This window comes from Rana temporaria, chromosome 3 (genome assembly GCF_905171775.1).
Source record: "Rana temporaria chromosome 3, aRanTem1.1, whole genome shotgun sequence".
Lineage (NCBI taxonomy): Eukaryota > Metazoa > Chordata > Amphibia > Anura > Ranidae > Rana > Rana temporaria.
The window spans coordinates 426,747,352-426,773,847 of record NC_053491.1 but is presented as its reverse complement, the minus strand read 5'-3'; the positions used below and the strand labels follow the sequence as shown (position 1 = coordinate 426,773,847).

The following is a 26,496-nucleotide window of genomic DNA, read 5'->3' as shown; positions in this document are numbered from 1 at the left end:
ATTACTTGGAACCCCCGAACATTATATATATTTTTTTCTAACGCCCTAGAGAATAAAATGGCGGTCATTGCAATACTTTTTGTCACACCGTATTCGCGCAGCGGTCTTACAAGCGCAGTTTTTTTAATAAAAAAATAACACAACAGTAAAGTTAGAGCATTTGTTTTATATTGTGAAAGATAATGTTACGCCGAGTAAATTGATACCAAAATGTCACAAAATTGTGTCCACTCGTCAAATGGCGTCAAACTTTTACCCTTAAAAAATTTCCATAGGCAACGTTTAAAAAATTCTACAGGTTGCATGTCTTGAGTTACAGAGGAGGTCTAGGGCTAGAATTATTGCTCTCGCTCTAACGATCGCGGCGATACCTCACTTGTGTGGTTTGAACACCATTTTTTATATGCCGGTGCTGCTCACGTATGCGTTCGCTTCTGCGCGTGAGCTCGTCGGGATAGGGCGCTTTAATAAAAAAATCGTATTTATTTTACAATATTTTTTCGATTTTTTTTTTTTTTTTTTTTTTTTTTTTTTTTTCAAAAATTTCTTTATTGATTTTCATTATTAATACAAAATATATTCCATCCTTAACAACAACAGATTTTTTTATTTTTTATTTAAACGTACATTACCCAACCCCTACCCCACACAGTCTCAATACTTTCTCCTTATCTAAGGCAAACTAGAAAATAGTAGAAGGTCTCATATTTTTTTGATTTTAACAGTGTTTTTTAAAAAAAAAAACGGTCACTTTTTTTCCTATTACAAGGAATGTAAACATCCTTTGTAATGGAAAAAAACATGACAGGTCCTCTTAAATATGAGATCCGGGGTCAAAAAGACCTCAGATCTTATATTTGGACTTTAATGCAATAAAAAAAAAAAATGTTTTTGTCAATTGAAATAATGACAACAAAAAAAGTCCCTTTAAGACGTATGGGCGGAAGTGACAATTTGACATTGCTTCCACCCTGCAGTGATATGGAGACGGGTGGGAGCCATCTTCCCCTCACTCGTCTCCATGCGCAGCAAGGGAAAGGACCGCATCGCGTCCGCCGCTGCCGGCGGCTCTGGTAAGCGGTGGGAGGAGGGGGCCCCTTTCCCGCCGCCGTATCCGCCGCAGAGACCACTTTCATCTTGTAGAGATTACCGGGGTTATGGTAACTAGCTGCTACCATAACAACGGTATTCCTCTTCAAACAGATCACGTATGACGGTGGCTGGTCCGGAAGTGGTTAACTACTTGCTTACTGGGCACTTTTACCCCCTTCCTGCCCAGGCCAATTTTCAGCTTTCAGCGCTGTCGCACTGTGAATGTTAATTGCGCGCAGTGTTGCCAACCATCCATATTTTTACGGACAGTTCGTAAAAACAGGCACTTTTTTCCCCCGTTTGTAAATGTTCGTGGTTGCGGGAATGTGGCAGTAAAAATAGCCGAGATCGGTTCAGCTTGGAACTGTGCATGGAGATTGGAGGCAGGGGGTGATGGTGGCTGCGGTGGCACCGCAGAGGGGGATGGAGGCAGGGGGAGATTGGAGGCACTGCAGAGGGGGGGGGATGGAGACAGGGGTTGTTGGTGGCACCGCAGAGGGTGGGGGATGGAGACAGGGGTTGTTGGTGGCACCGCAGAGGGGGGTGGAGGCAGGGGACAATAGAGGCAAGGGGCCAGGGGGAGATTGGAAGTAGGGGGAGATTGTGGCACCTGCAGAGGGGGTGAAGGCAGGGGGTGTTGGTGGCAGAGGGGGGTGGAGGCAGGGGTGATGTGACTAAATAATTGTCAAGCTTGTACTCACTTGTCTTCTGTTTCTATTCCCCCGCACTGTCAATCGGCCATAGATGATACTTTATAAAAATTCCTCCTGGAATGTTCCATCTTGCTTGTGGGCATTGTGAAGCCCACAAGCAAATACTTCCGGGAAGCCGGTGAATGCTGATATCCCAGCATTCACCGCTCTTTCCCGCGCATGAGCAGTGTTGATGGATTTACCCATTTGCCAATAATTAAAATGGCGGAATTAGATCCGCCCTCGTCACGTGACCTGCTTCTTGCGTCACGTGACGAGTGAAATCCTGTGAGATTTCGTCGTTCAGGAGAAATTGCGATCAACTCCCAGCACACACAGTGTTGCCAACCCCCTTAAGTGAAATTTACTGGCAAGATGCCTAAAAATTACAAACGGCACCAATTTTTTACTGGCACTTCAAAAAAGCACCTAAAATGGCTGTTTTCAGTGCTAAACTGTGCAACTTTCAGTATTTAAACTATAAACATGTTGCTAGTGCCATTAGCAATGTGTTTAAGTTAAACAAAAGTCAAAAACTGAATTTCTCTATTTACATGGAGGTAAGGTTAAAATAACACCGCCAGCACAGAGTTCCCCATTACAGTGCCAGGGAGAACTCTGCGAACCTTGATGTAAAGGACAATGCCACAGATCACGATTTAAGGGGGAACTCTCATGTAAGGGGGGGCTCTGCGCTCCCATTTACATCAGAGTTCCAACTTGCAGCAGGGTCCTGCAGAGTTCTCCCTTGCAATATAAGGAAATCCTGCAGACTCTGATGTAAAGGGGAACATTGGGAACTCTAATGAGGGGGGCGACGACTCTGGTGACCAGAGATTACCTTCCGCAGAGTGAATACACTAAGGTAAGGGGGGTTACTGATAGAAGGGTTAACCTTTATATCAGTGCCCCCTTACATTATTGTGTTCACTCCCTCCCCCCCTTACATCATTAACCCTTTCTCAGACTGACCTCCTCTCAGGGCTCAGGCAACTCCAGTTTGGCGGCTCTGGTTTTATCTGATAGTTTCCACTACACAGTCCACACACACATTCGACTTCTCTCGTGATCCCCAATCTGGCAGCGCTCCCACTCTTGACTCCTCTACTGGCTCCCCCTCAGAGACTGCAGACATGATAAAAGATTAAATGGTCAGAGACTGCAGACATGGTACAGGAGATGGTCAGAGACTGCAGACATACTACAGGAGATGGTCAGAGACTGCAGACATACTACAGGAGATGGTCAGAGACTGCAGACATACTACAGGAGATGGTCAGAGACTGCAGACATACTACAGGAGATGGTTAGAGACTGCAGACATACTAAAGAGATGGTCAGAGACTGCAGACATACTACAAGAGATGGTCAGAGACTGCAGACATACTACAAGAGATGGTCAGAGACTGCAGACATACTACAAGAGATGGTCAGAGACTGCAGACATACTACAAGAGATGGTCAGAGACTGCGGACATGGTACAGGAGATGGTTATGCGGACATGGTACAGGAGATGGTTGTGCGGACATGGTACAGGAGATGGTTGTGCAGACATGGTACAGGAGATGGTTGTGCGGACATGGTACAGGAGATGGTTGTGCGGACATGGTACAGGAGATGGTCAGAGACTGCAGACATGGTACAGGAGATGGTCAGAGACTGCAGACATACTACAAGAGATGGTCAGAGACTGCAGACATACTAAAGAGATGGTCAGAGACTGCAGACATACTACAAGAGATGGTCAGAGACTGCAGACATACTACAAGAGATGGTCAGAGACTGCGGACATGGTACAGGAGATGGTTGTGCGGACATGGTACAGGAGATGGTTGTGCGGACATGGTACAGGAGATGGTTGTGCGGACATGGTACAGGAGAAATCAGAGAGACAACAGACAGAGATTGCATACAATGATTTTGTACAATCTCACCACTGCCATTTTTGTGAGAAAACTGCTGGCTGTGGACCACAGGTCCACAGCCAACCCCCCCTACTCATACCCATCCTCACCCCAGAATCTCCATCATCCTCCTCACCCCCATTGCCACCTCTATACTATCATCTTTATCCTACTCATTATGAATGATCCTTACTGCAAAACCCAACCCCCATGTCCATCTCCTCCTCACTCACCCACTTCCCCGGAGCCTGGCCCGCTCCGCCCGATGAGGGTGCCGGTAAAGCGTCTCCCGTCTTCCAGGATCAGTTCCGCCATCTCTACTGCCGAGGAAGGGGGGTCCGACACGACAGGACATTCGGTTATACGCCAGAGTGAGTGACAGGCGCTCAGGCTGCTCAGCACTCGCCGCCACACCCGGGGAGGCCGCCTGACAGTGCAGGAGTCGAGACACATAAGCCCGAGCAGTCCACGGCGGTGGAGGAAGAGAGGGGCCCCTGACAGGCTGGCCTCAGGATGAAGTTCGCCGAGCATTCAAAAATGGTGCCGAGCGGCACCATTACGTTACTGCGCGTGCGCCGCCCGGCCGAACGCATGTGCAGTTGTATGGTCGGTTCGCGGCCATTTTTTTTTACGGGCATCCGATGCCCATAGCGGACTTTAACGGACAGCCCGAAAAGGGATTAAATTTACGGCTGTCCGTAAATATACGTACGGTTGGCAACACAGACACTGGGGCGCTGGGGAAGAGAGGAGACACGCCCAGTCCCGCGGGAGGGAGACCAGGAAGTGTCTTCTGAAGACAGATTCACGGTATTTGAATGCACTATAAAAAAATTTAAGAGCCAAATGTTCATGTACATAATGAGCTTGTCTAGATAAGCTGTATTTATTATTTAGGGTGAACCTCCGCTTTAACCCTCACATGGGGATCCATAAACAAGGATCAATTAGGCAATGGATATCACTCAAATGGTAACTTCGACGACGATCCACCTTTAGGATATTCTCTTGCGTCTCCACCACAGCAACAGAACTATCAAATAAATATAAAATAGACACTCCTTATAGTACAGATATCCCAAAACAGGTTTATTGTAAATCCAAAAGAATAACACTCACATTTCCACACTTTAAATTGTGCATAGCAGAAATGACCGGCGTTTCCAACCCACAAGATGGCTGCGTCCCAGCACGTAATCGTGTCACACGTTACCAACTTCTCCCTACGTGTTTTGTCATCAGATGACGTTGTCAGGACTAGATGGGTGCTACGGCTTTATATAAATATATGGGGCGACTTATGCAAAATAGCGGGTAATGATTGCATTCTAAATGACCGGAAACTGAACCAAGGACCAATTGCAATCAAGGAAGGCCTTAAAATTCATATGCATTCCAAAAACAGAAAGCACCAAAGATCTACTACTCCCATCGGAGGAGCAAACCCATAAAAAATATATATATTTAACCACTTACCCCCCGGACCATATTGCTGCCCAAAGACCAGAGTACTTTTTGCGATTCGGGACTGCGTCGCTTTAACAGACAATTGCGCGGTCGTGCGACGTGGTTTCCAAACAAAATTGCCGTCCTTTTTTTCCCACAAATAGAGCTTTCTTTTGGTGGTATTTGATCACCTCTGCGGTTTTTAGTTTTTGCGCTATAAACAAAAATAGAGCGCCAATTTTGAAAAAAATGAATATTTTTTACATTTTGCTATAATAAATATCCCCCAAAAATATATAAAAAAACTATTTTTTTCCTCAGTTTAGGCCGATACGTTTTCTTCTACATATTTTTCGTAAAAAAATATCGCAATAAGCGTTTATTGATTGGTTTGCGCAAAAGTTATAGCGTTTACAAAATAGGGGGTATTTTTATGTCATTTTTATTATATTTTTTTTACTAGTAATGGCAGCGATCAGCGATTTTCTTTTCCGGTATTGCGACATTATGAAGGACACTTCGGACACTTTTGACACATTTTTGGGACCATTGGCATTTTTATAGCGATCAGTGCTATAAAAATGCATTGGATTACTATAAAAATGCCACTGGCAGTGAAGGGGTTAACACTAGGGGGCGGGGAAGGGGTTAAGTATGCCTGGGTGTGTTCTTACTGTGGGGGGGGTGGCCTCACTAGGGGAAATGACTGATCGCTGTTCATACATTGTATGAACCGAAGATCAGCATTTCCCCTGCTGACAGGACCGGGAGCTGTGTGTTTACACACACAGCTCCCGGTCCCCGCTCTGTACCGAGCGATCGCGTGTGCCCGGCGGCGATCGCGCCCGCCGGGCACACGCACGGGAGTCGGGGGCGAGCGGGGGGCGCGCGCGCGCCCCCTAGTGGCGGCTGGGAGAGAGGACGTCATATTACGTGCTCTCGCCCAGCAGAGCCACCTTGTGGACGTATTTCGATGGTGCGCGGTCGGCAAGTGGTTAAAAACCTGATCAGTAAATACTTCCAATTAGGAGATAAAAACCTAACACACAGATAAAGACAAAAACACACAAATGATTTAACATACTTTCATAAATTAAAAACAAATATAAACTCCAAAAGCGACCATACTGAGAGGCAGCACCATCTTGTGGTAACAAAAAATACTACAATACCCACTTAAAAAAAATTGTTCTCCAGTATACAACTTATAACTGGGGCAGCACAGTGGTGTAGTGAGTAGCACTTTCACCTAGCAGCAAAAGGGTCGTTGGTTCGAATCCCGACCACGACACCATCTGCCTGGAGTCTGCATGTTCTCCCTGTGCCTGCGTGGGTTTCCTCCGGGTACTCCGGTTTCCTCCCACACTCCAAAGACATGCTGGTAGGTAAATTGGATCTTGCCCAAATTGGCCCAGTATATATGTATATCTGTGTGTATGACTGTGTGTCCCAAGCGTGTCATGATCCTACGGGGTAAAATGACCGCACCAGCCAAGCAGATACTGGCTGGAAAAAGCACCCAGAGGCGATTCAGTTCGCATGAGTATACAAGTCATTCATTCATTCATTCATAACTCAAAAAATCAATCAAATCGGCTAAAATTTCTAGAAATACAGTTGTGCTCAAAAGTTTGCATATGCTGGCAGAAATTGTGAAATTTTGGCATTAATATTGAAAATCATGCCAACAAACTGTCTTTTATTTAAAGTGGTTGTAAAGGTTCATTTTTTTTTTTTTTTAAATAACAAACATGTCAAACTTAAAGCGGGGGTTCACCCAAATTTTTTTTTTTAACATTACATTTAGCATACTAAGCATAGTAAGGGCATTTACTTTCGGCAGGTCTTTTTTTTTTTTATTCTCCGTACATACCTTTATATTCTGATTTTGTCCAGGGCTTCCGGGTTCCGATGACTGCGGGACTGGGCGTTCCTATCCTTCGGTTCGATGATTTACGGCTTGTGAAACAGGTCCCCTGTCGCACAACGCGCGTCACCAGATTTCCAGAAATAGCCGAGCTGCGAGTCGGCACTATACGGCGCCTGCGCAGTCAGCTCTACACAGCGGGCGCAGGCGCCCTATAGTGCCGACTCGCAGCTCAGCTATTTCTGGAAATATGGTGACGCGTGTTGTGCGACAGGGGATCTGTTTCACAAGCCGTCAATTATCGAACTGAAGGATAGGAACGCCCAGTCCTGCAGTCATCGGAACCCTGAGGCTGGGATAGGAACGCCCAGTCCCGGAGTCATCAGAACGCGGAAGCCCTGGACCAAATCAGAATATAAAGGTAAGTACGGAGAAAAAAAAAAACTGCCAAAAGTATATGCCCTTACTATGCTGGCTCTAATGTTAAAAAGTCGTTTTTAGGGTGAACCTCCACTTTAACCTCTTTACCACCGCACTATAGACAAAACACGTCTACAGCGCGGTGGAGTTGTTCTGGGAGGACGTCCTCCCAGAATCCTCCTCTCGCTCGCCCCCTGGGGCACGCTCCCGGAGTCATCCGTGAGCGCCGGGTCTAGAAGACCCGGCGCATCACAGATCGCGGTAAATTGCCACCGATAGCGGCCATTTACCACGTGATCGCTCCGTCAAATGACGGAGCGATCACTTGTAAACAAACCGGCGTCATGTGATGACGCCGGTTCCTCCCTCTCCTCTCTGTACCGATCGGCACCAATGCTCCTCCAAAAATACAGTAGAGCGAGTATTTACACCTTAATAGCCCGTACACACGACCTCAAAATCAGATGAAAAATAACGCTTTTGAATCGATCGTACGAAAATCAGATCATTAGTACAGAGCTTTCGAGAGCCGATCACAACAATTCATCTGATATTATTCGATCGGACAAACACGAAAATGTTCCTCATAGTATACCAGATCGTACGATTTTCATTTAATCAGTACAGTTGTCGTCTGAAAATACAAGAGAAACACACTACAACACATTACATCACTTCCAATTTTTTATTCTGTTGAATGAGAATTTTCGTCGATGATCTGTCGTACGATTTTGGGATCGTGTGTATGGGCCATGAGTCAGGAACGGTTTTACTGCCGGGTTTACCAGGTGAAAATATAGAAAGAAAAATGAAAACTAACCTGCAATTTATTACATTGTTGTTTTTGGGTTATAGACGCTTTCATTTTTTGAATACCGCCCACTGGTTCCTCTTTAACCACTTGAGACCCGCGCTATAGACAAAAGACGTCCACAGCGCGGCTCTCAAGTGCCGAGTGGACATCTTTAGACGTCCTTTTATGTGCATTGCGCGCGCCACTGGGGGGCGCGCAGCGGGTAAACACTGTCCCAGCGCATCGCCGAAGAGCCGATGCGTGTACCTGGCGGTAACACAGCAGGGACGTGGAGCTCTGTGTGTAAACACAGAGCTCCACATGCTGTCAGAGGAGAGGAAACCGATCTGTGTCCCTTGTACATAGGGACACAGCATCGGTCACCTCCCCCAGTCACCCCCCTCCCCCCACACAGTTAGAACACACCCAGGATACACATTTACCCCCTTCCTCACCCCCTAGTGTTAACCCCTTCACTGCAGTCACATTTATACAGTAATTAGTGCATTTTTATAGCACTGATCGCTGTACAAATGTGAATGGTCTCAAATTTGTGTCAAAAGTGTCCGATACGTCCGCCGCAATATCGCAGTCTCAATAAAAATCGCAGATCGCCGGCCATTACTAGTAAAAAAAAATAATAAAAAAAAAAATCATAATTCTGTTCCCCATTTTGTAGGCGCTATAACTTTTGTGCAAACCAGTCGCTTATTGCGATTTCTTCTTTTTTTTTTTCCTTAAATACGTCGAAAAATACGTATCGGCCTTAACTGAGAAAAAAAATATTTAAAAAAAAAAAAATGGGATATTTATTATAACAAGTAAAAAATATATATATTTTTTTAAAATTGTCGCTCTTTTTTTGTTTATAGCGCAAAAAATAAAAACCGCAGAGGTGATCAAATACCACCAAAATAAAGCTCTATTTGTGGGGAAAAAAGGACGTCAATTTTGTTTGGGAGCGACGTCGCACGACCGCACAAATGTCAGTTAAAGCGACGCAGTGCCGGAAGCTGAAATTTCGCCTGGGCACGAAGGGGGTTTATGTGTCCAGTAAGCAAGTGGTTAACCACATCAAAAGTTACTATAACCTAACCACAAGGGACACAGAAAACTAACCAATGAAATTCTGTGAGACTCAAGCCATATTTACAAAAAAACATCTTTACTGAAGAGATCACTTTGGTACTATACATGAAGCCACATTCAATCTTACATAGTGTAGAAAACACACGGGGGAAGAATGCAATACAAGGACAGGTGTGAAGGAGCAGCGCCTTCTGCTGGACGCCTTCTATTCCTGCGAGTACAAGTTCTCTCTTCGCTGTCTTGCGGCCTCTTTTGCCTCCTGTAACTGCCGTTTCTGCAGGAAAAAAAGGGGTGGGGCATTACTGGTGTGACCAATCTTTACTGTGCTTCTCTAAAATGGAAAAGCAGCATATTGTTCCAAAGCAAGGACAAATTAATACCTATATACCTCAAATGACCACAATGGGCTCCCACTGGCCCCTAAAGGGGTTCTGTACACCGGAGACTACCGATTAGAAATGGGGATCGGGAACTGTAGGTGACAGCGAGGTTGCACTGCTGGGGGCAACAAGTGAGCTTGCTTCACAGCACAGAGCAGTATACAACATTAAGTCCACCAATGTGATGCCATAAGTATAGCCAGCAGAAACAGCAGCATTTTTTTTTTTAAATATACAAGTAAAGGGGAGCAGGGTTTCTACCAGGGGTCCCCAACCACCGGGCCGCAATCTGGTGCTGGTCCGTGGCCTGCTGGGAACTGGGCTACCCAGGAGGTGGTTGGCAGCAAGCAGAGCGACCTGGCACAACCTGCACTGCCACTCTGACCACCAGAGGGCGCCCGGTCCCATTTTCTTAGCGCCACCATGTCTTTCCCTCTCTGTGGTCACAAAGAAGAGGAGGGGGAGAGCCGGGCCAAGGACAGAATTAAATAGGACTGGTGAGACCCATGCTGCACCACACCCCCTACCCGAGGTGACAGGCTGCACCACCCATGCCCCCTCCCCCCAATTGACAAGCTGCAAACCCACCTTAACCCCCCCCCCCCTCCCCCCCAAGGTGACAAGCTGCATCCTCCTGTTCCCGCGACAGGCTGAAACCACCACACAAATAACCACCAACCCCTTCCCCCCAGTCCGAGGGGGGGTTCACTTCCGAGCGGCAGAGGACTGGTGATCTAAATTATGTACATTTTCTTTCCTTTATTTTTATTATTTTTTTACTTTATTTATAATTTGTTATAATATTTTTCCACTGGACAACCATATTTGCCACATTATTTACGTTCTGCTTCCTGATTTAAAGTGCTACACAGTGGTTGTACTTTACTGCTCCTTCTCGCATTGAAAGTCTTCTCTTAGCTCCCTGTCCTTCCATGTAGCCTACAGGAGCAAGGAAAAGGAACAGTGTAAGCTCCAGTGACTTGGAGCTTACACAGGGCTGAGGACTCTTCTCCTGTTTCCATGTGACGATGCTGGATGTCTGAGCAGCCAATTATAACGCACCATTGCTGTGAATGGCAATGCATGACATATTGTCCCATACCTTGAAGAATTGGATATGTCACTTCGCTTCTCTGAGTAAACAGATCATGAAAAGCAAAGGAAATAGTAAGTATAATAAGTATTAACAGCTGTTGAGCCATTATACAGGTAATCTGTTGCTCCTGTCTAAACGGACAAAGCAAAGGTTTATTTTTAAAGTAATTTTTATATGACTTTTGGATCTTTACACGTATGCTCTCATATTTTTGTGATTCAAGTGTATTGAATTTGTAGATTTGTATTTTAGCCACCAGTGGGCGCCAGCAGACTCACTGAAAACAATGGGCTGCCTATACAGATAATATCTCATTTCAGCAGTTATTAAAGCATATAGCCAAAACATTTTGTAGTGTATATTTTTTTTGTTGCCGTCTGTGTCTTGTTGATGAAATTTCCCTTAAAGGGGTTGTAAAGGTACAATTTTTTTTCCTAAATGGCTTCCTTTACCTTAGTGCAGTCCTCCTTCACTTACCTCATCCTTCCATTTTTCTTTTTAAATGTCCTTATTTCTTCTGAGAAATCCTCACTTCCTGTTCTTCTGTTTGTAACTCCACACAGTAATGCAAGGCTTTCTCCCTGGTGTGGAGTGTCCTGCTCGCCCCCTCCCTTGGACTACAAGAGAGTCAGGACCCTCTCTACATTGCAGATAGAGAAAGGAGCTGTGTGTTAGTGGGCGTCCTGACTCTCCTCTAGTCCAAGGGAGCACGACACTCCACGCCAGGGAGAAAGCCTCCAGTTACTGTGTGGAGTTACAGACAGAAGAACAGGAAGTGAGGATTTCTCAGAAGAAATAAGGACATTTAAAAGCAAAATGGAAGGATGAGGTAAGTGAAGGAGGATTGCACTAAGGTAAAGGAAGCTATTTAGGGAAAATAAAATTGTACCTTTACACCCCTTTAACTCCATGTCCTGGAGACAAATCAGGAAGTGCAAGAAAATCTCAAAATGGTGAAGGAGAATCCTCTCTTAAAGCGAAACTAAACTCTCTGATTCAACATTAACTATATTTTAATCCTTAGAATGCTAGCATTAGTAAATAGAAAGGAATGTATATCATATTCACTTGTTTTAAACTTTTTTTTTATTCTTTTAACCGCTTCAGTTTTAAAAAAACAAATGTATTCTTCTACATATTTTTGGTAAAAAAATAAAATAAAAAATAATTCGCAATAAGGGTATATTGAATTGTTTGTGCAAAATCTATAGCGTCTACAAACTATGGGAAAGCTTTTTGGCATTTTTATTATTATTTTTTTTTTTACAAATAATGGCGGTGACCTGTGATTTTTAGCAGTACTTTGACATTGCGGCAGACAGATCGGACACTTGACAATTTTTTTGGGACCATTGGCATTTATATAGTGATTTGTGCTATAAAAATGCACTGATTACTGTGTAAATGTCACTGGCAGGGAAGGGGTTAACACTAGGGGGCGATCAAGGGGTTAATTGTGTGTTTCCTCAGTGTGTTACAACTGTGTGGGGATGAGAGTGACTAGGAGAGAAGCCATATAATTTTTCCTACTTCGTAGGAAGAAACGACATGGCTCCTCTCCTCTGACAGCACAGAGATTTGTGTGTTTGTGTCACACACAAATTATCATGCTGGCGCTCGTTCAGAAAAAGGGGAGGACGTACCTGTATGGGATTTCACCCAGGAGAGCCATTGCGCTGCAGTATATCTGCATGACACAGTCGGCAAGTGATCAATTGCAAAAAATCTATGAAAATAATTCATGGACAGCCGCACACCAAAATGAACCTAAAAAGGTAGCCTTTATTGGTGTAAAAAGGATAAAAAGCACTACAAAACACAGCACAGCAAGCAGACGGGTAAAAAAACTGACGCGTTTCGCACATTGCTTAGTCATAGACTATGACTAAGCACTGATTGTGCGAAACGCGTCAGCTTTTTTACCCCACCGCTTGCTGTGCTGTGTTTTTTAGTGCTTTTTATACCAATAAAGGCTAAATTTTTAGGTTAATTTTGGTGTGCGGCTGTCCATGAATTCTTTGCCTTGTGCATTGCCAGCACCCACGGTCTTTGAGGCAGACATTGATTGCTTATTGCATTTGCCTGGAGTGGCGGTCTCTTTTTCTTCAAGTGATTAATTGCGTCCTGGCCTAAGCCAAAATAATATCATACATCCTGGGAGTCTTCATACACTTATTTTTTTGCCGCTCTGGAATCAGATCACATGGGTGTTCACACCTATGCGATCCGATTTTGCCAATCGCACTGACATAGCATTGACACCTGCAGCGGTTCACATGAACCGGCGTGGCATTGTGATGCGGTGTGGGAAAAGCACAGGAATCGAGAGTCCCGCACCATATCAGTTTGAACTGAGGCTCAGGGTGAGATGTGATCTTACAGAATAATTAGCTGCCACTTCACAAAGTGATGTGCAAATAGTGGGTCTAACTGTCTGTCTAAACACCTGAATTCTGCAGTTTTCCCATGGATCAAACAAACCTTCACATGTGTAAGCAAGAGAGTACTTATAAAATGCATCTTTCATGGATTTGTGAGGAGGCAACCACATATAATGCATTTGAAAAATCTTGTATGTTAGCTTCTGGTTCATACCACTGTACGGCAGTGTTAATTTAGTCGACCAAAACATTTTAGTCGACTAAATAAATACTATTTTAGTTGACTAAAATACGACTAAAACTAAAATGCCATTTTAGTCAAAAGACCAAGTGGCAGATCCACAAAGATCTGCCCCGGCGCAGCGTATCTGAGATACGCTACGCCACCGTAACTTACTTTTTTGGTTTGAATCCTGAAAGAATTTGCGCTGTAAGTTACGGCGGCGTAGTGTATCTCTCGCGGAGTAACGGCGCCTAATTCAAATCGGCGAGTAGGGGGGCGCGTTTCATTTAAATGAAGCGCGTCCCCACGCCGAACGAACTGCGCATTGCGCTGTCCCTAAATTTCCCGCCGTGCATTGCGCTAAATGACGTCGCAAGGACGTCATTGTTTTGACGTGGACGTAAATTACGTCCAGCCCGATGCACGGACGACTTACGCAAACAATTTTTGTTTTTTTTAATTATACGCGGGAACGACTTCCATACTTAACATTGAGTACGCCACCAAACAGCAGCTTTAACTATACGCCGAAAAAAGCCGACTTGAGACGGCGTAAAAGAATGCGACGGCCGCTCGTACGTTCGTGGATCGTCGGAAACAAAGATACGACGCGGGAAATTTGAAAATACACCGGCGTATCAGTAGATACGCCGGCGTACTCGCTTTGTGGATCTGCCCCTAAGACTAAAACTAAATTGAAATTTGACTTATTTGACTAATAACATATCAGATTTTTCACTCCAGTATATAATGAGTTTGGAAATTGTAGAGAAACGTTCACTAATGTATTACAATTGAATTACACCTATTAGATTTTAGACGACTAAATCAGTTTTAGTCGATTAAAATGTACTGGAAATTAAGTAGACCAAATACGACAATTGCAGGCTAATATGACTAAAACTAAAATGCAATTTTACTCCCAAGACTAAAACTAAATCAAAATATGCTGCCAAAATGAAAGCTGTACGGTTTTTGTATACACATTGACAGCAGTGACTTACCACGTCATCCTTTTCTGGGGGATAAATCTCCCTCTAAAACATAAGAGAAAAATATATGTTGAGTTATTATTATTAATAAGCTATTAGCTAAATAGGTACTGTACAAAATATCGCTAAACAGATGCAGTTTAAATGCATGTACTGTAAAATATTAGTAATGAAATTCAGCCACTCGTATCCTTTACTTATGTTACAGAGTAAGATTGCCATTTTGTGCCTGCAGGTCTGCATCCTCCTGTCACCTTCCCACCTCCAGCATTGCTTTTGGCTGCAGCTACACTTGAAAAGTGCCTAAAAAATGCCCATCTCCATTGAAATGAATAGGAAGTGCTTCAAAATCACTGCAAATGGTTCTTTTTTCTTTAAAGTGTTTGTTAACCCCACCCCTGCAGGAGCTATCCATCAGAGCTGTACAATGGCCTTGTGTCACGTGACCGGCCTGAAGATCACTCTACATCAGTATTTACAAGTCTCATTTTTATAAGAGACTTATACGGTGTGCTACGCCTAATAGAGGGGTTTGCATATTTGGGTTCACAAATAATTTATCTTAAAAAAAAGCACACCGCTAGCGTCTCAAAAGCGATTGAAAAGCGCCGCAGAAGCACCTGATGTTTTATAGGCAGTTCTTTAACTGCTTGCCGACCAGCTGCCGCAGTTATACGAAACCACCCCTCTCCCTTGTTCCTTGAGCTGCCTATGTCCATATATGACTCTGAAAAGAAAACCCCTGCAAACTTGGGTTTAAGATCCCTGTATGACACAAAGGCATTTGTGCTAATTAAAGAGTATTGAAACGTGTGCAGGATGCCAAAAACAGACGTCACAGGGGCGTGTAATAAGGGACTGAACTATATGAACTGACCAATCTGTATGCTTATGTTTGTGATGTCATGTTGTTAATAAAAGGAGCCGCATAGGCTCTACCCAGTCTCTTTGAGGCTGAACGTTGGAAGGTGAAAATGTATACTCTTTCTCTCTCCTCTCTGGTCTGCATGTTTCACCATTATGATTTGTGTCAAACGGCAGTAATGGGGTTCGCCCTGAGGTTGTATCAGGGGTCAATCCTTATCAGGGGTCCTCAGACTCTGGGTTTCAAAGAGATAGACTACAGCGCTGGACCTGTATAGCACCCTGATGTAAACTACAAGGGTTGAACAAAGTGCCAAGGTGAGCGCCCGTGTAGGAACCAGTGCCCAAAGCAACTTTACAGGTCACGTCCACAGGGTGGGGTCTGGGTACGACTCCCAAGGTTTTGCGGAGGTTACACCAAAAATGTATTGAAGAATCTGATAAAATAATAAACTAGTTAAACTCAGCAAGGGAGAAGATGTCCATGACCCTAAGACAACAGCAAAAAAAAGAAGGACTCAGGGAGTGGGGTACGGTTATAAGGGAAGCACCCAGGGGGTGTCCTCAAAAGCTTACCAGTGTCTGATTACCTGAACTTACAAGGCTAGAACCCGGGGGCTATGAATACTCAGCCTGTCTCCTGTACTATGTGACTAAGAGAAGATAATTCCCCAACTATTGCACAAAGGATCCTCCAAAGGTCTTTTGTGCAACAGTTAAGGTTTTGTTTTGTTTTTTTTTTAAATATAAAAGTTTGTTTGTTTAGCAGAATATCCAGCTGGGTGAAACCAACCTGTGTGCTGCATCTAGTTATGTAGGAAGTGTCAGGGTGTGGTTGTGTATCCTCCAGGTGGAGTAGTATGGTTGGCCTTGTGCCCTACTGTTTAATGGGAGAAATGTTAACAGATTACAGAATGTTCTGCTTGTTCCTCTCTGACAATCTGCATCAGCTGGGTGGCTGCAAATAATTTTGATTTCATATGCTTCTGTCTTCAGACTAACAAAGCTTATTAGTAAAAAAAGAATTATCCTTACACAGTTTCCATGAGTATTCACAAAAGATCAGGAATCTAAACTAGGGATCTCCAAACCACGGCCCTCCAGCTGCTGTGAAACCACACGTCCCATGAGGCTTTGTAAAACACTGACATGACTAGGCATGATGGGAACTGTAGTTCCTGAGCAACTGGAGGGCCGTAGTTTGGAGACCCCTGATAGACAATCACAGATCTCAGTCATCTGATGCAGTCATCCACTGCCAAAAGCTGAGATTGTGAAAGGCCAGGCAGCCAATACATGAACAACCAATCTCTAACCTGGAGCTGAAGGTTCAGGCTTGGACAAAACAAAGCTAAAGTAAGGGATAAACATACACTATATAGCCAAAGGTTTGTGGACATCATCACCATCACACATGTATGAGATTGTGGGATATGCCATTTCAAAACCATGGAAGATTTGTTACGGTATAGAGCACGGCCCTCCAATTCATTTCATTTGGCCCTCACACCACTTCTGCATCTGTGTCACCCCCTTGCCTCTACTCCACCCACCTTGTCTCAGCAACCGAGAGGACAGAACTCCTCTGCCAGATCCTCCGCTTCACCATGCAGCCAAGGGGGGGCTCATCTCTGCCACCCCCAACCCAGCAGTCAGCAGCAAAGGGGAGGACATAACTCCTTCTACAGATCCCGAGCCTCTTTTTGCAGGCTTAGAACCCCTAGACTCCGCTTCCACTGGTGTTATTTTTCAGCACAATCAGCAGCTGACTCCAGGCCTCCTCTGGTCCTCCTCCAGGCCCTGCAATTTCAGCTTCCTAGCTCTGCCCCCAGCTTCTTCCTGGCAGCAGTACAAGGGGGGTGCACTGTAATGTAAGCGGGGGTGGAGGACTCCTGACTTCTGATGGTGGGAGGCTCTTGACACCCAATGTAAGGGGCGGGAAGTGCTCTGGACATCTGCTTAGAATTATGAGAATAATACAATTCCATGCCAGTTGAAAAGGAGGGTCGCACACTGGTGGAGTCATATACAAGAAACTTTGTTGAAGATTGCTCAGACAGAACACTATGGAAGAACAATGTTCTGTTTGAGCAGTCGCCAATAAAGTTTCTTGTGGATGATACCAGCGTGTGTGTGACTCTCGTTTTCAGACTTACATTATCCGATACAGGAGTGTAAGTAGGCTCTGTGCCGGTCTGCAGCTGCCCTCCACAGCTTAAAGCGGGGGTTCACTCTAAAATTATTTATTCCCTAACCTATCTCTAGCCTTAATAAAGGCTTCTAGCGTTGTCAATTTTTTTTTTTGTGTACACTTACCTGTCTTCAGCCGCACTTCCGGGTCTTTGTGTCGCTCCTTTTCCCCGACAGGGAGCTCTGCATAGATGATTGACGTGTGCGTCATCGCCTTCCGAAAATATCCGACGGGGTCTCGGCTCTTTACGGCGCTATACTGCGCCTGCCGTGTTGAGCTGACTGCGCAGGTGCCGTAAAGTGCCGAGTCCCACTCGGATATTTTCGGAAGGCGATGACGCGCACGTCACTCATCTATGCAGAGCTTAGGAACGCCTACTCCCCGGGGGAGCGAGAACCCGGAAGCCGGGTGAAAAACGACAGAAAAAGGTAAGTACAGACCGAAAAAAAAAAAATCCAGCATACTGTTGATGTCAGCAGTATGCTGGATAGAACAGTTTTTTAGTTTTTTTTTAGGGTGAACCCCCGCTTTAAGTCTTAAGTTATTACTAAAACCAGAAGTAATCAAAAGGAAGTCAATTATTTATTATAAAGAGTAGATATATTTATACAGATACAACCGGACCTTTGAGGGCAACCATATTGCTGATGTGGCCTGCTATAAAATTGAGTTTGGGACCCCTGGTATAAAGAAAGCCTAGAAATGATAATCGTGCCCAAGCAGTATCCTGAAAGATTCACCCTTTGTCTAAATTTCTCTTAAAAACATATCAGTGCATTTCTGGGCATGTGAGTGTGGACAAGGTAGAGAGTAGGGATGAGCTCCGGCGTGTTCGCACAGTCCACGTGCAGAGCCCAGCAGGAAGTGTGCACAGCGCTGCGCTAATCACAGGCAGGGAGACATTGTCCCGATGCTCGGCTGCAGAGATCGGGAAATGTCTCCCTGCCTGTGGTTAGCGCAGCGCTGCGCAGACTTCCTGGCGGGCTCTGCATGTGGACTGTGAGAACACGCCGGAGCTCATCCCTAGTGGAGAGGCAGGGCGGAGGCATCCAACCAGATAGCACTCTGCATTCATTCAGAAAATGCAAAGCGTTCTCTGAATAGTGCCCGTGCCGAGGGGCCGCTCTCCTGTGTTAGGAATGCATCAGGCCAGCCACTCACCAAAGGACCTGGAAGCAGAGATTACTGGGGTAGCAGTGTTTACTTCAATGATTTCCAGCTTCCTGGGGCATTGGCCAGTTATAAACATAGTTACACCGGTCCAAGCTGGACTAATGTAACCATGTATAAAATATCCATACCTGGAATTGTTAACATATTTTATGCATGTTATTTACCTGTACAAGCCTCTCTTGTGTAGACATCCAAAAGCCTTGACACTACTACATGGTGCCACCAGGTTTGATGTGATGTCAGCACTCCCACGCAGACTCAGTGTTGTCAATCAATTGACTTTCTGTAGCATGGGTGCTCAGCCAGTGGCCCCACAGCTGTTATGGAACTACAAGTCCCATGAGGCATTGCAATGCTGACAGTTATAAGCATGACTCCCAAAAGCAGAGACATGATGGGACTTGCAGTTCAGCAACAGCTGGAGGGCCACAGGTTGAGCACCCCTGCTATAGTATTACTCTTCTCGCCTCCTCTGCCAGCTACATAAAAGGTTATGTATGGAGGTGAGGAATAGAGGAGCTGGGCCTGCCCAGAGTATATAGACACTTCCAGAAGAGGAGAGGGCTATGACATGCAAGGAGGGAGAGGGCTGTGCTAGGGAATATACTCTAGAATAGTCAACTTTTCTAGTAATTTCCAGTACCGATAACAAGAATGATATATGTATAGGTATTGTTATAAATACATCCAATGCCAAAACCTTTCGTTTTCTATTGGTGGGAGTGTGGACAGGTTAAAATTCTTGACAGGTCTTTCTTAGCAGCCCGTGTCTTATTCAGTTCCCTACAGGAAGTAAGAGGGAATCTCCTCAAAGCAAGCAAAATCCCCTCTTCAACACTGAAGTTATACAGGCCACCCCCCTTTTTTTTATCTCATAGTTTCCTAGTTATACAGGCCACCCCCCTTTTTTTATCTCATAGTTTCCTAGTTATACAGGCCACCCCCTTTTTTTTATCTCATAGTTTCCTAGTTATACAGGCCACCCCCCTTTTTTTTTTTATCTCGACCTCAAAATGTAGAGAAAACAGACTGTATAATGCATACCTTCCGCTTCACAATGTATTCTTCAAAATATTCCGGTTGATTTGAGATCCAAAACATTGTCACTGGGAATGAGAGATAGAGCATCATCTAGGAGGTAAGATATGAGAAAGTCAAGACTACAAAAGGAAGACTGTTAAGTGTGTAATATTGAAAATTCTCAGTACATTCGATGACTAGAGAAATGTTTAAAATTTGAAAAATTATTAACATTTTCATTTTTTTTTTCTTAAATACCTTTATTAAATCGAGGTGCAATAATAATTATCCCCAAACAAGGGGAAGGTTTAAATACAATAACATATAAACAGTATTAGCATACACATAGTACAAATTTTAAAGCAGGAGTTCACCCTAAAAAAAAAATGTAAGATTAGATTCATGCTCATTTTGTCTAGGAGAATCGGCTAGTTTTTTTTAAAAACGAAGCAGTACTTACCGTTTTAGAGAGCGATCTTCTCCGCAGCTTCCGGGTATGGGTCTTCGGGACTGGGCGTTCCTTCTTGATTGACAGGCTTCCGACGGTCGCATCTATTGCGTCACGAGTAGCCGAAAGAAGCCGAACGTCGGTGCGGCGCTATACGGCGCCTGCGCACAGACGTTCGGCTACTTTCGTAAAATCGGGACGCGATAGATGCGACCGTCGGAAGACTGTCAATCAAGAAGGAACGCCCAGTCCCGAAGACCCATACCCGGAAGCGACGGAGAGGATGTATCTCTAAAACGGCACAGTCCACAGTCCAGCGATACAGGCGCACGGAGCGTCGCTCCTCTAAAAGGAACCTCCATTGAAACTGTGGGCACCCGGCCGTGACAGCTTGTGGCTTCACAGCCAGGCATGCACTGCACATGAGCGAGTCGCGCTGCACTTTCTGAGTGGACAGGCAATCTTCTGGCACCTGTGACGTGTTCCAGAAGATTGCCCAGAGAGGGTGGCTGCCTAGGGAGAGAGGAGGACTCACCTAGGCGGCCCGAAGTAGGAAGTGGGACAGGAAGTCTCACTCAAAACTAAGCACCCACTCCCCCCCCCCCCCCCCAAGAAAAAATTACTGTACATGTCAAATGTGGCACGTAAGGGGCGAGGAGTGCTTAACCACTTTCCGCCCAAGGTATGTAATAGGACGTCCTGGACTTTGTGCGGGTATATCTGAATGATAGGTGCAGCTACAGGAATCATTCAGATATCGTCGAATAACAGATCCGCCGGCCCCGGATGTCGACCATACAGATTTCCAGCGGACCTAGATGGTGGCCGGAGTCTCTATGATCGTTTGAAGGCTGGGTGCGATGTTATGATGTCACGCCTCTGCATTCAAACAGACGGCGCCACCTCAGCTAAGAAGCCAAGATCGTTTTTTTTTTTTTTTTTCAGGCTTCAAAGTCTAGAGGTGAGATGTGAGGTCTTATTGACCCCATATCTCACTGTAAAGAGGACCTGTCATGCCATATTACTATTACAAGGGATGTTTACATTCCTTATAATAGGAATAAAATTGATAAAAAAAAAAAAAAAAGTATTAAAAAAAGTGTCAAACTAAAAAAAGAAAAGTAAAATTAACAATATATATCTATTTTTTTAAAGTGCCCCCGTCCCCATGGTGCTCGCACGCAGAAGCAAACCCATACGCAAGCCCCACCCACATATGAAAACGGTGTTCAAACTATACATGTGAGGTATTGCCACAAACGTTAGAGAAAGAGCAATAATTCTAGCCCTAGACCTCCTCTAACTCAAAACATGTAACCAGTAAAACATTTTAAAGCAGGGCTCGACAAATCCCGGGCGCCAGGTAGCCATGGCGACTAGAAATAGGGTCCTGGCGACTTGGCTTGGAAGGGGGGCAAAAAAAAATTAAAAAAAATATTTTTTTTGGGAGCTGGAGCCATCTGGTGGTGAGCCGTTGGTATTACAAGTTATTACCACTAGATGTGTAAGCTGGCGCCATCTGGTGGTGGCCGTTGGTATTACAAGTTAAGCATTACAAGTTAAACAGCAATTCTAATGTAATTTTTCACTATTTTCACTGCCATCTTTTTCCCTCTAATTAGAACCCCCAAACATTATATATATTTTTTTATCCTAACACCCTAGAGAATAAAATGGCGATCGTTGCAATACTTTCTGTCATGCCGTATTTGCGCAGCGGTCTTACAAGCGCACTTTTTTGGGAATTTTTTTTTTTTTTTTAATTAAAAAATAAGACAGTAAAGTTATCCCCATTTTTTTTAATATTATGAAAGATAATGTTACGCCGAGTAAATTCATACCCAACATGTCACGCTTCAAAATTGCGTCCGCTCGTGGAATGCCGACAAACTTTTACCCTTTAAAATCTTCATAGGCGACGTTTAAAAAAATCTACAGGTTGCATGTTTTGAGTTACAGAGGAGGTCTAGGGCTAGAATTATTGCTCTCGCTCTACCAATCGCGGTGATACCTCACATGTGTGGTTTGAACACCGTTTACATATGCGGGCGCTGCTCACGTATGTGTTCGCTTCTGCGCGCAAGCTCGTCGGGACGGGGCGCGTTTTCTGGCTCCTAACTTTTTTAGCTGGCTCCTAGATTCCAAGCAAATTTGTCAACCCCTGTTTTAAAGCATCGCCTACGAGGATTTTTAAGTTTGGCGCCATTCCACGAGCGTGTCCAATTTTGAAGCGTGACACGTTGGGTATCTATTTACATGTAGGAGCGAAGTGCCAGATTTGGCCCGGATGGGAAGTGGTTAAAGCGGAAGTTTTGGATGGAACTCTGCTTTAACCCCTTCGCTGCCAGTGCCATTTATACAGTGATCAGTGGCTATCTTTAGCTCTGATCACTGTAATGTCACTGGTCCCAACAAAAAGTGTCAAAAGTGCCGCAATGTCACAGTACCACTAAAAATCGCAGATCACCGCCATTACTAGTTAAAAATAATAAAAATGCCATAAAATATCCTCAATTTTGTAGATGCTATAACTTTTGCGCAAACCAATCAATATACGCTTATTGCGATTTTTTTTTTACCAAAAAGATGTAGAAGAATATGTATTGGCCTAAACTGATGAAGACATCTTTTATTTATTTCTTTAGTATATTTATTATAGCAAAAAGTAAAAAATATTGTTTTTTTTTTTTCAAAATTGTCGCTCTTTGTAAAAAGTAAAAACCGCAGAGTTAAAGAAAGCTCTATTTGTGGGGAAAAAAGGAAATAAATTTTGTTTGGGTGCAGCGTTGGACGACCGCACAATTGTCAGTTAAAGGGGTTGTAAAGGTAAAAAAAAAAAAAATCCCTAAATAACTTCCTTTACCTTAGTGCATTTCTCTTTCACTTACCTCATTCTTCCATTTTGCTTTTAAATGTCCTTATTTCTTCTGAGAAATCCTCACTTCCTGTTTTTCTGTCTGTAACTACACACAGTAATGCAAGGCTTTCTCCCTGGTGTGGAGAAAGCCTCTTGAGGGGGCGAGCAGGAGTGTATGGACGCCCACTAACACGCTCTATTCTCTATCTGCAAAGTAGATGGCGTCCTGACCAGGGGTCAAGTCCTGGGGAAAAAAGTGTGGGAACTCCCACCCAAGATCCTCTCCCCCACCAAAAAATAATATGCATAATTACTAAACCACATGTTTTTTTCCCCAATCCACTGTACCTTAGTAATGCTTTGTTACTGGCCGCTTCCTGTATATGGATTCATCGGGTAGTGTTCGGGTATTCCGTCACTTCTTCAATGTCGCAATGTCTCCTGGGAGCTTTTGTCATTGTTCCCAGGAAACATTGCAGAGGTCTGCCAAGAGTTATCACGGAATTTAGAAAGAACTTGCTTCTTTCTAAATCTTGCGATAACTTGCGGCAGACCTCCGCAATGTCTCCTGGGAACAATGACAAAAGCTCCCAGCAGACATTGCGACATCGAAGAAGTGATGGAATACCCGCACACTCCCCGATTAATCCATATATAGGAAGCGGCCAGTAACATAAAGGATTACTAAGGTTCGCCTGCCCCTGACAGTGACTCGAGCTGGGCATCGCCGCTAAGTGAAGAATTGGCTCGGGCAGCTCGGCTGCTCTAGTCCTGCAAAGGGAACTGAGTTCCTGCTGTGAAAAAAGTGCAGGAACTCCGTTCCCACGCGTTCCCGCAAGACTTGAGCCCTGGTCCTGACACTCCTGCTCGCCCCATCCCTCATCAAGAGGTTTTCTCCACACCAGGGAGAAAGCCTTGCATTACTGTGTGTAGTTGCAGACAGAAGAACAGGAAGTGAGGATTTCTCAGAAGAAATAAGGACATTTAAAAGCAAAATGGAAGGATGAGGTAAGTGAAGGAAGACTGCACTAAGGTAAAGGAAGCTATTTAGGGAAACATTTTTTTTTACCTTTACAACCCCTTTAAAGCGCCACAGTGCCGTATCGCAAAAAATGGCCCGGAAGGGGGTAAATCTTCTGGGGCTGAAGTGGTTAAACATGGGTCAGCAATGGGCCCCCCCAAACCAATGTCAACCCCTTCAGCACAAGCAACAGTCAATGTGAATTATAACAAGGGGCTGCTGCTGTGCAGCACCGAAGCTGACTGGTCATACACACAACATACACCGTGCTATATAGTGTTATTATACAGGGATGAGCAATACACAGCACACACGTGACAGGTGAAAGGTTACCCAAGGTCATCGTCACAACCCAGAAATTGGAACCCCTCCATGACCAGGAGTGACGTCACGACGTCACGGCCTCCCCCCCGTGCTTTCCGATAGTTACCCTAAAAACCTCCAGCTTGACCCCCATTTCTGCAACTACGTTCCAGGGTCCGGCCACGCCTCCTCACTCTTTATTGGCTACAGCGTGTGTCGAGCTCTTCCTTACGTCCTGGCCGTACGTGCGCGCGCCTTCAACTTGTCACGGGTCCCACAGCATGATAGTAACGCGCATGCGCGGAACAAAGTCGTTTTGGGGAACTTTTGACGCGCTTTTGTCTCGTCTCCTTCTTCAGTGTTCTATACACTGTAATGTGGTGTAATGACACATGAGGGAGATGACAAAGTACATGCGTAGTGAAGAGATTCCCCTGAGAGCAGACAGTGCTGTTGTCTTCATGACTAACCACATACAGTCAAATACATATAAATATACACCTATGTATGATGATAGTGACAGGCCTGAGGCAATGAGTAATTATGGTAGTATGGTTTCCAATACAGTGCTGGCCATGCATGCACAGTCTGCTCTTGGCTATTGTGTTCAATGTGGTCTATCTAGAAATGCCCCCCGCGCCCCGTCAAAAAATGCCTCCATTGGGTCTACGCATGCACAATAACAAACGTCACTCCAGCTGATATGTTGATCAGCTGGTGTGATGCGCAAACGTCACTCCAGCTGGCGCATGCGCACATCGTCAGATGCATTATCCGACACTATGCAAACAGCGGAGGGAGAACGTACTTGTCAGATTCTGCCTTGCTGTTGCAGGGTGGGTTTTGCCTGTATTGGACGCCGTGTTTTCTGTCTGTTGCACGGCGGGTTCAGTGTGATAAACTGAGAGTTTTGGCTGTGTCTAAGGCTGCATTCACACCTGAACGCGGCGTATTGTACCGCGATTTGCCGCGACAAATTGCAGCGTTTTGTCCCGCGATTTGCCGTGACAAAACACGTCGTTTTTTAAGCCTAACATACGCCGGAGGGGTGATTAACATTGTCGGCTATGCTGAACGCCGAAAGCCGCCTGAAAAAAAGGGTCTGGGACTTGTTTTGAGCTTCAGGCGTACGGCGTTTCGGCGTTCGGCGTGGAGATGTGAACCATCTCCATAGCCGACAATGTTAAATCACCCCTCCAGCGTATTGCAGGCTGCAATAGCGTCGGGCTTCAGGCGTTAAAACGCACACAAAACCCACCCTTCAAGACACCCACAACCTGCCCCGCAATAGCGAGGAAGAATCTGACAAATACATTCTCCCTCGGCGCTTAGCAAATCATCGAATACTGCCTCTGATGATCTGCGCATGATCAACACATCAGCTGGAGTGAAGTTGGTTACTGCGCATACCCATTGGAGGCATTTTTCGACGGGGGGCATTTCTCAATAGAACACCGGCATCTGTGGCCAAATACCCAAGGGCCTCATCCACACGGGCACTGAGGGCCATGCGTTTATACAGCGTGACCTGCCAGGCGCTGCATGTGTTTGGAGGTGGCTAAACACCCTGGGCTGATTATATAAAACTGCATATGCAGCGCTAAACCAGAACCGGAAGAATTGGCTGCTCAATGACCAGGCCATTTTTTGCAATACGGCACTGCGTTGCTTTAACTGACAATTGTGCAGTCGTGCGACGCTGTACCCAAACAAAAGTGACGTCTTTTTTTTTCCACAATTAGAGCTGTCTTTTGGTGCCATTTGATTATCTCTGTGGTTTTTATTTTTTGCTCTATAAACAAATAATGCAACGATTTTGAATAAAACACAATAGGGGTGCAACGGATCGTCACCGATCCGTGATTCGAACGGGCCACCCCGTTCGGATCGGCACACCACGCGATCCGCGGAGCGCTCCGGAGCCTCGGCCGTAGGAAAGTCCCCGGCTTCGGCCTAGCTCCGGAGCGGCGGCCATCTTGCTCCACCCCCGTGTGCTTGCCAGAGCCCAATGCATAGCGTGACACGCCTCCCCGCACAGCGCGAAACGCCTCCCCCCACAGCGCGCTCACTGCAGCCATGTGGAGAGTGGAGACGGCATGAACAGTGAGCTTCTGCAGGTAGGAGATCCGTTGCAATAGTAGTAAGCATTGTAAATGTTCAATCTGAAGCAGACAAATAGCAAGACAGAGGGAGATAAGGGGCCAGAGGTATTTGTGGAGAGGCCCCCTAACGGCTGCATCTGT

At 45.1% G+C, this 26,496-nt stretch overlaps 1 protein-coding gene across 1 annotated transcript; it reads right to left on the bottom strand.

Annotated features, from left to right (window-relative positions):
* Positions 1 to 9,359: 9,359 nt before the first annotated feature.
* LOC120933195 (protein PET100 homolog, mitochondrial) lies at positions 9,360 to 24,494 on the bottom strand. Its single transcript, XM_040346260.1, has 4 exons — positions 24,381 to 24,494; positions 19,649 to 19,735; positions 14,389 to 14,421; positions 9,360 to 9,578 (listed from the first exon to the last, which is right to left on the bottom strand). The coding sequence occupies exons 1-4, from the start codon at positions 24,405 to 24,407 to the stop codon at positions 9,510 to 9,512; spliced, it is 216 nt and encodes a 71-aa protein (XP_040202194.1). The 5' UTR covers positions 24,408 to 24,494; the 3' UTR covers positions 9,360 to 9,509.
* Between the last annotated feature and the right edge of the window lie 2,002 nt (positions 24,495 to 26,496).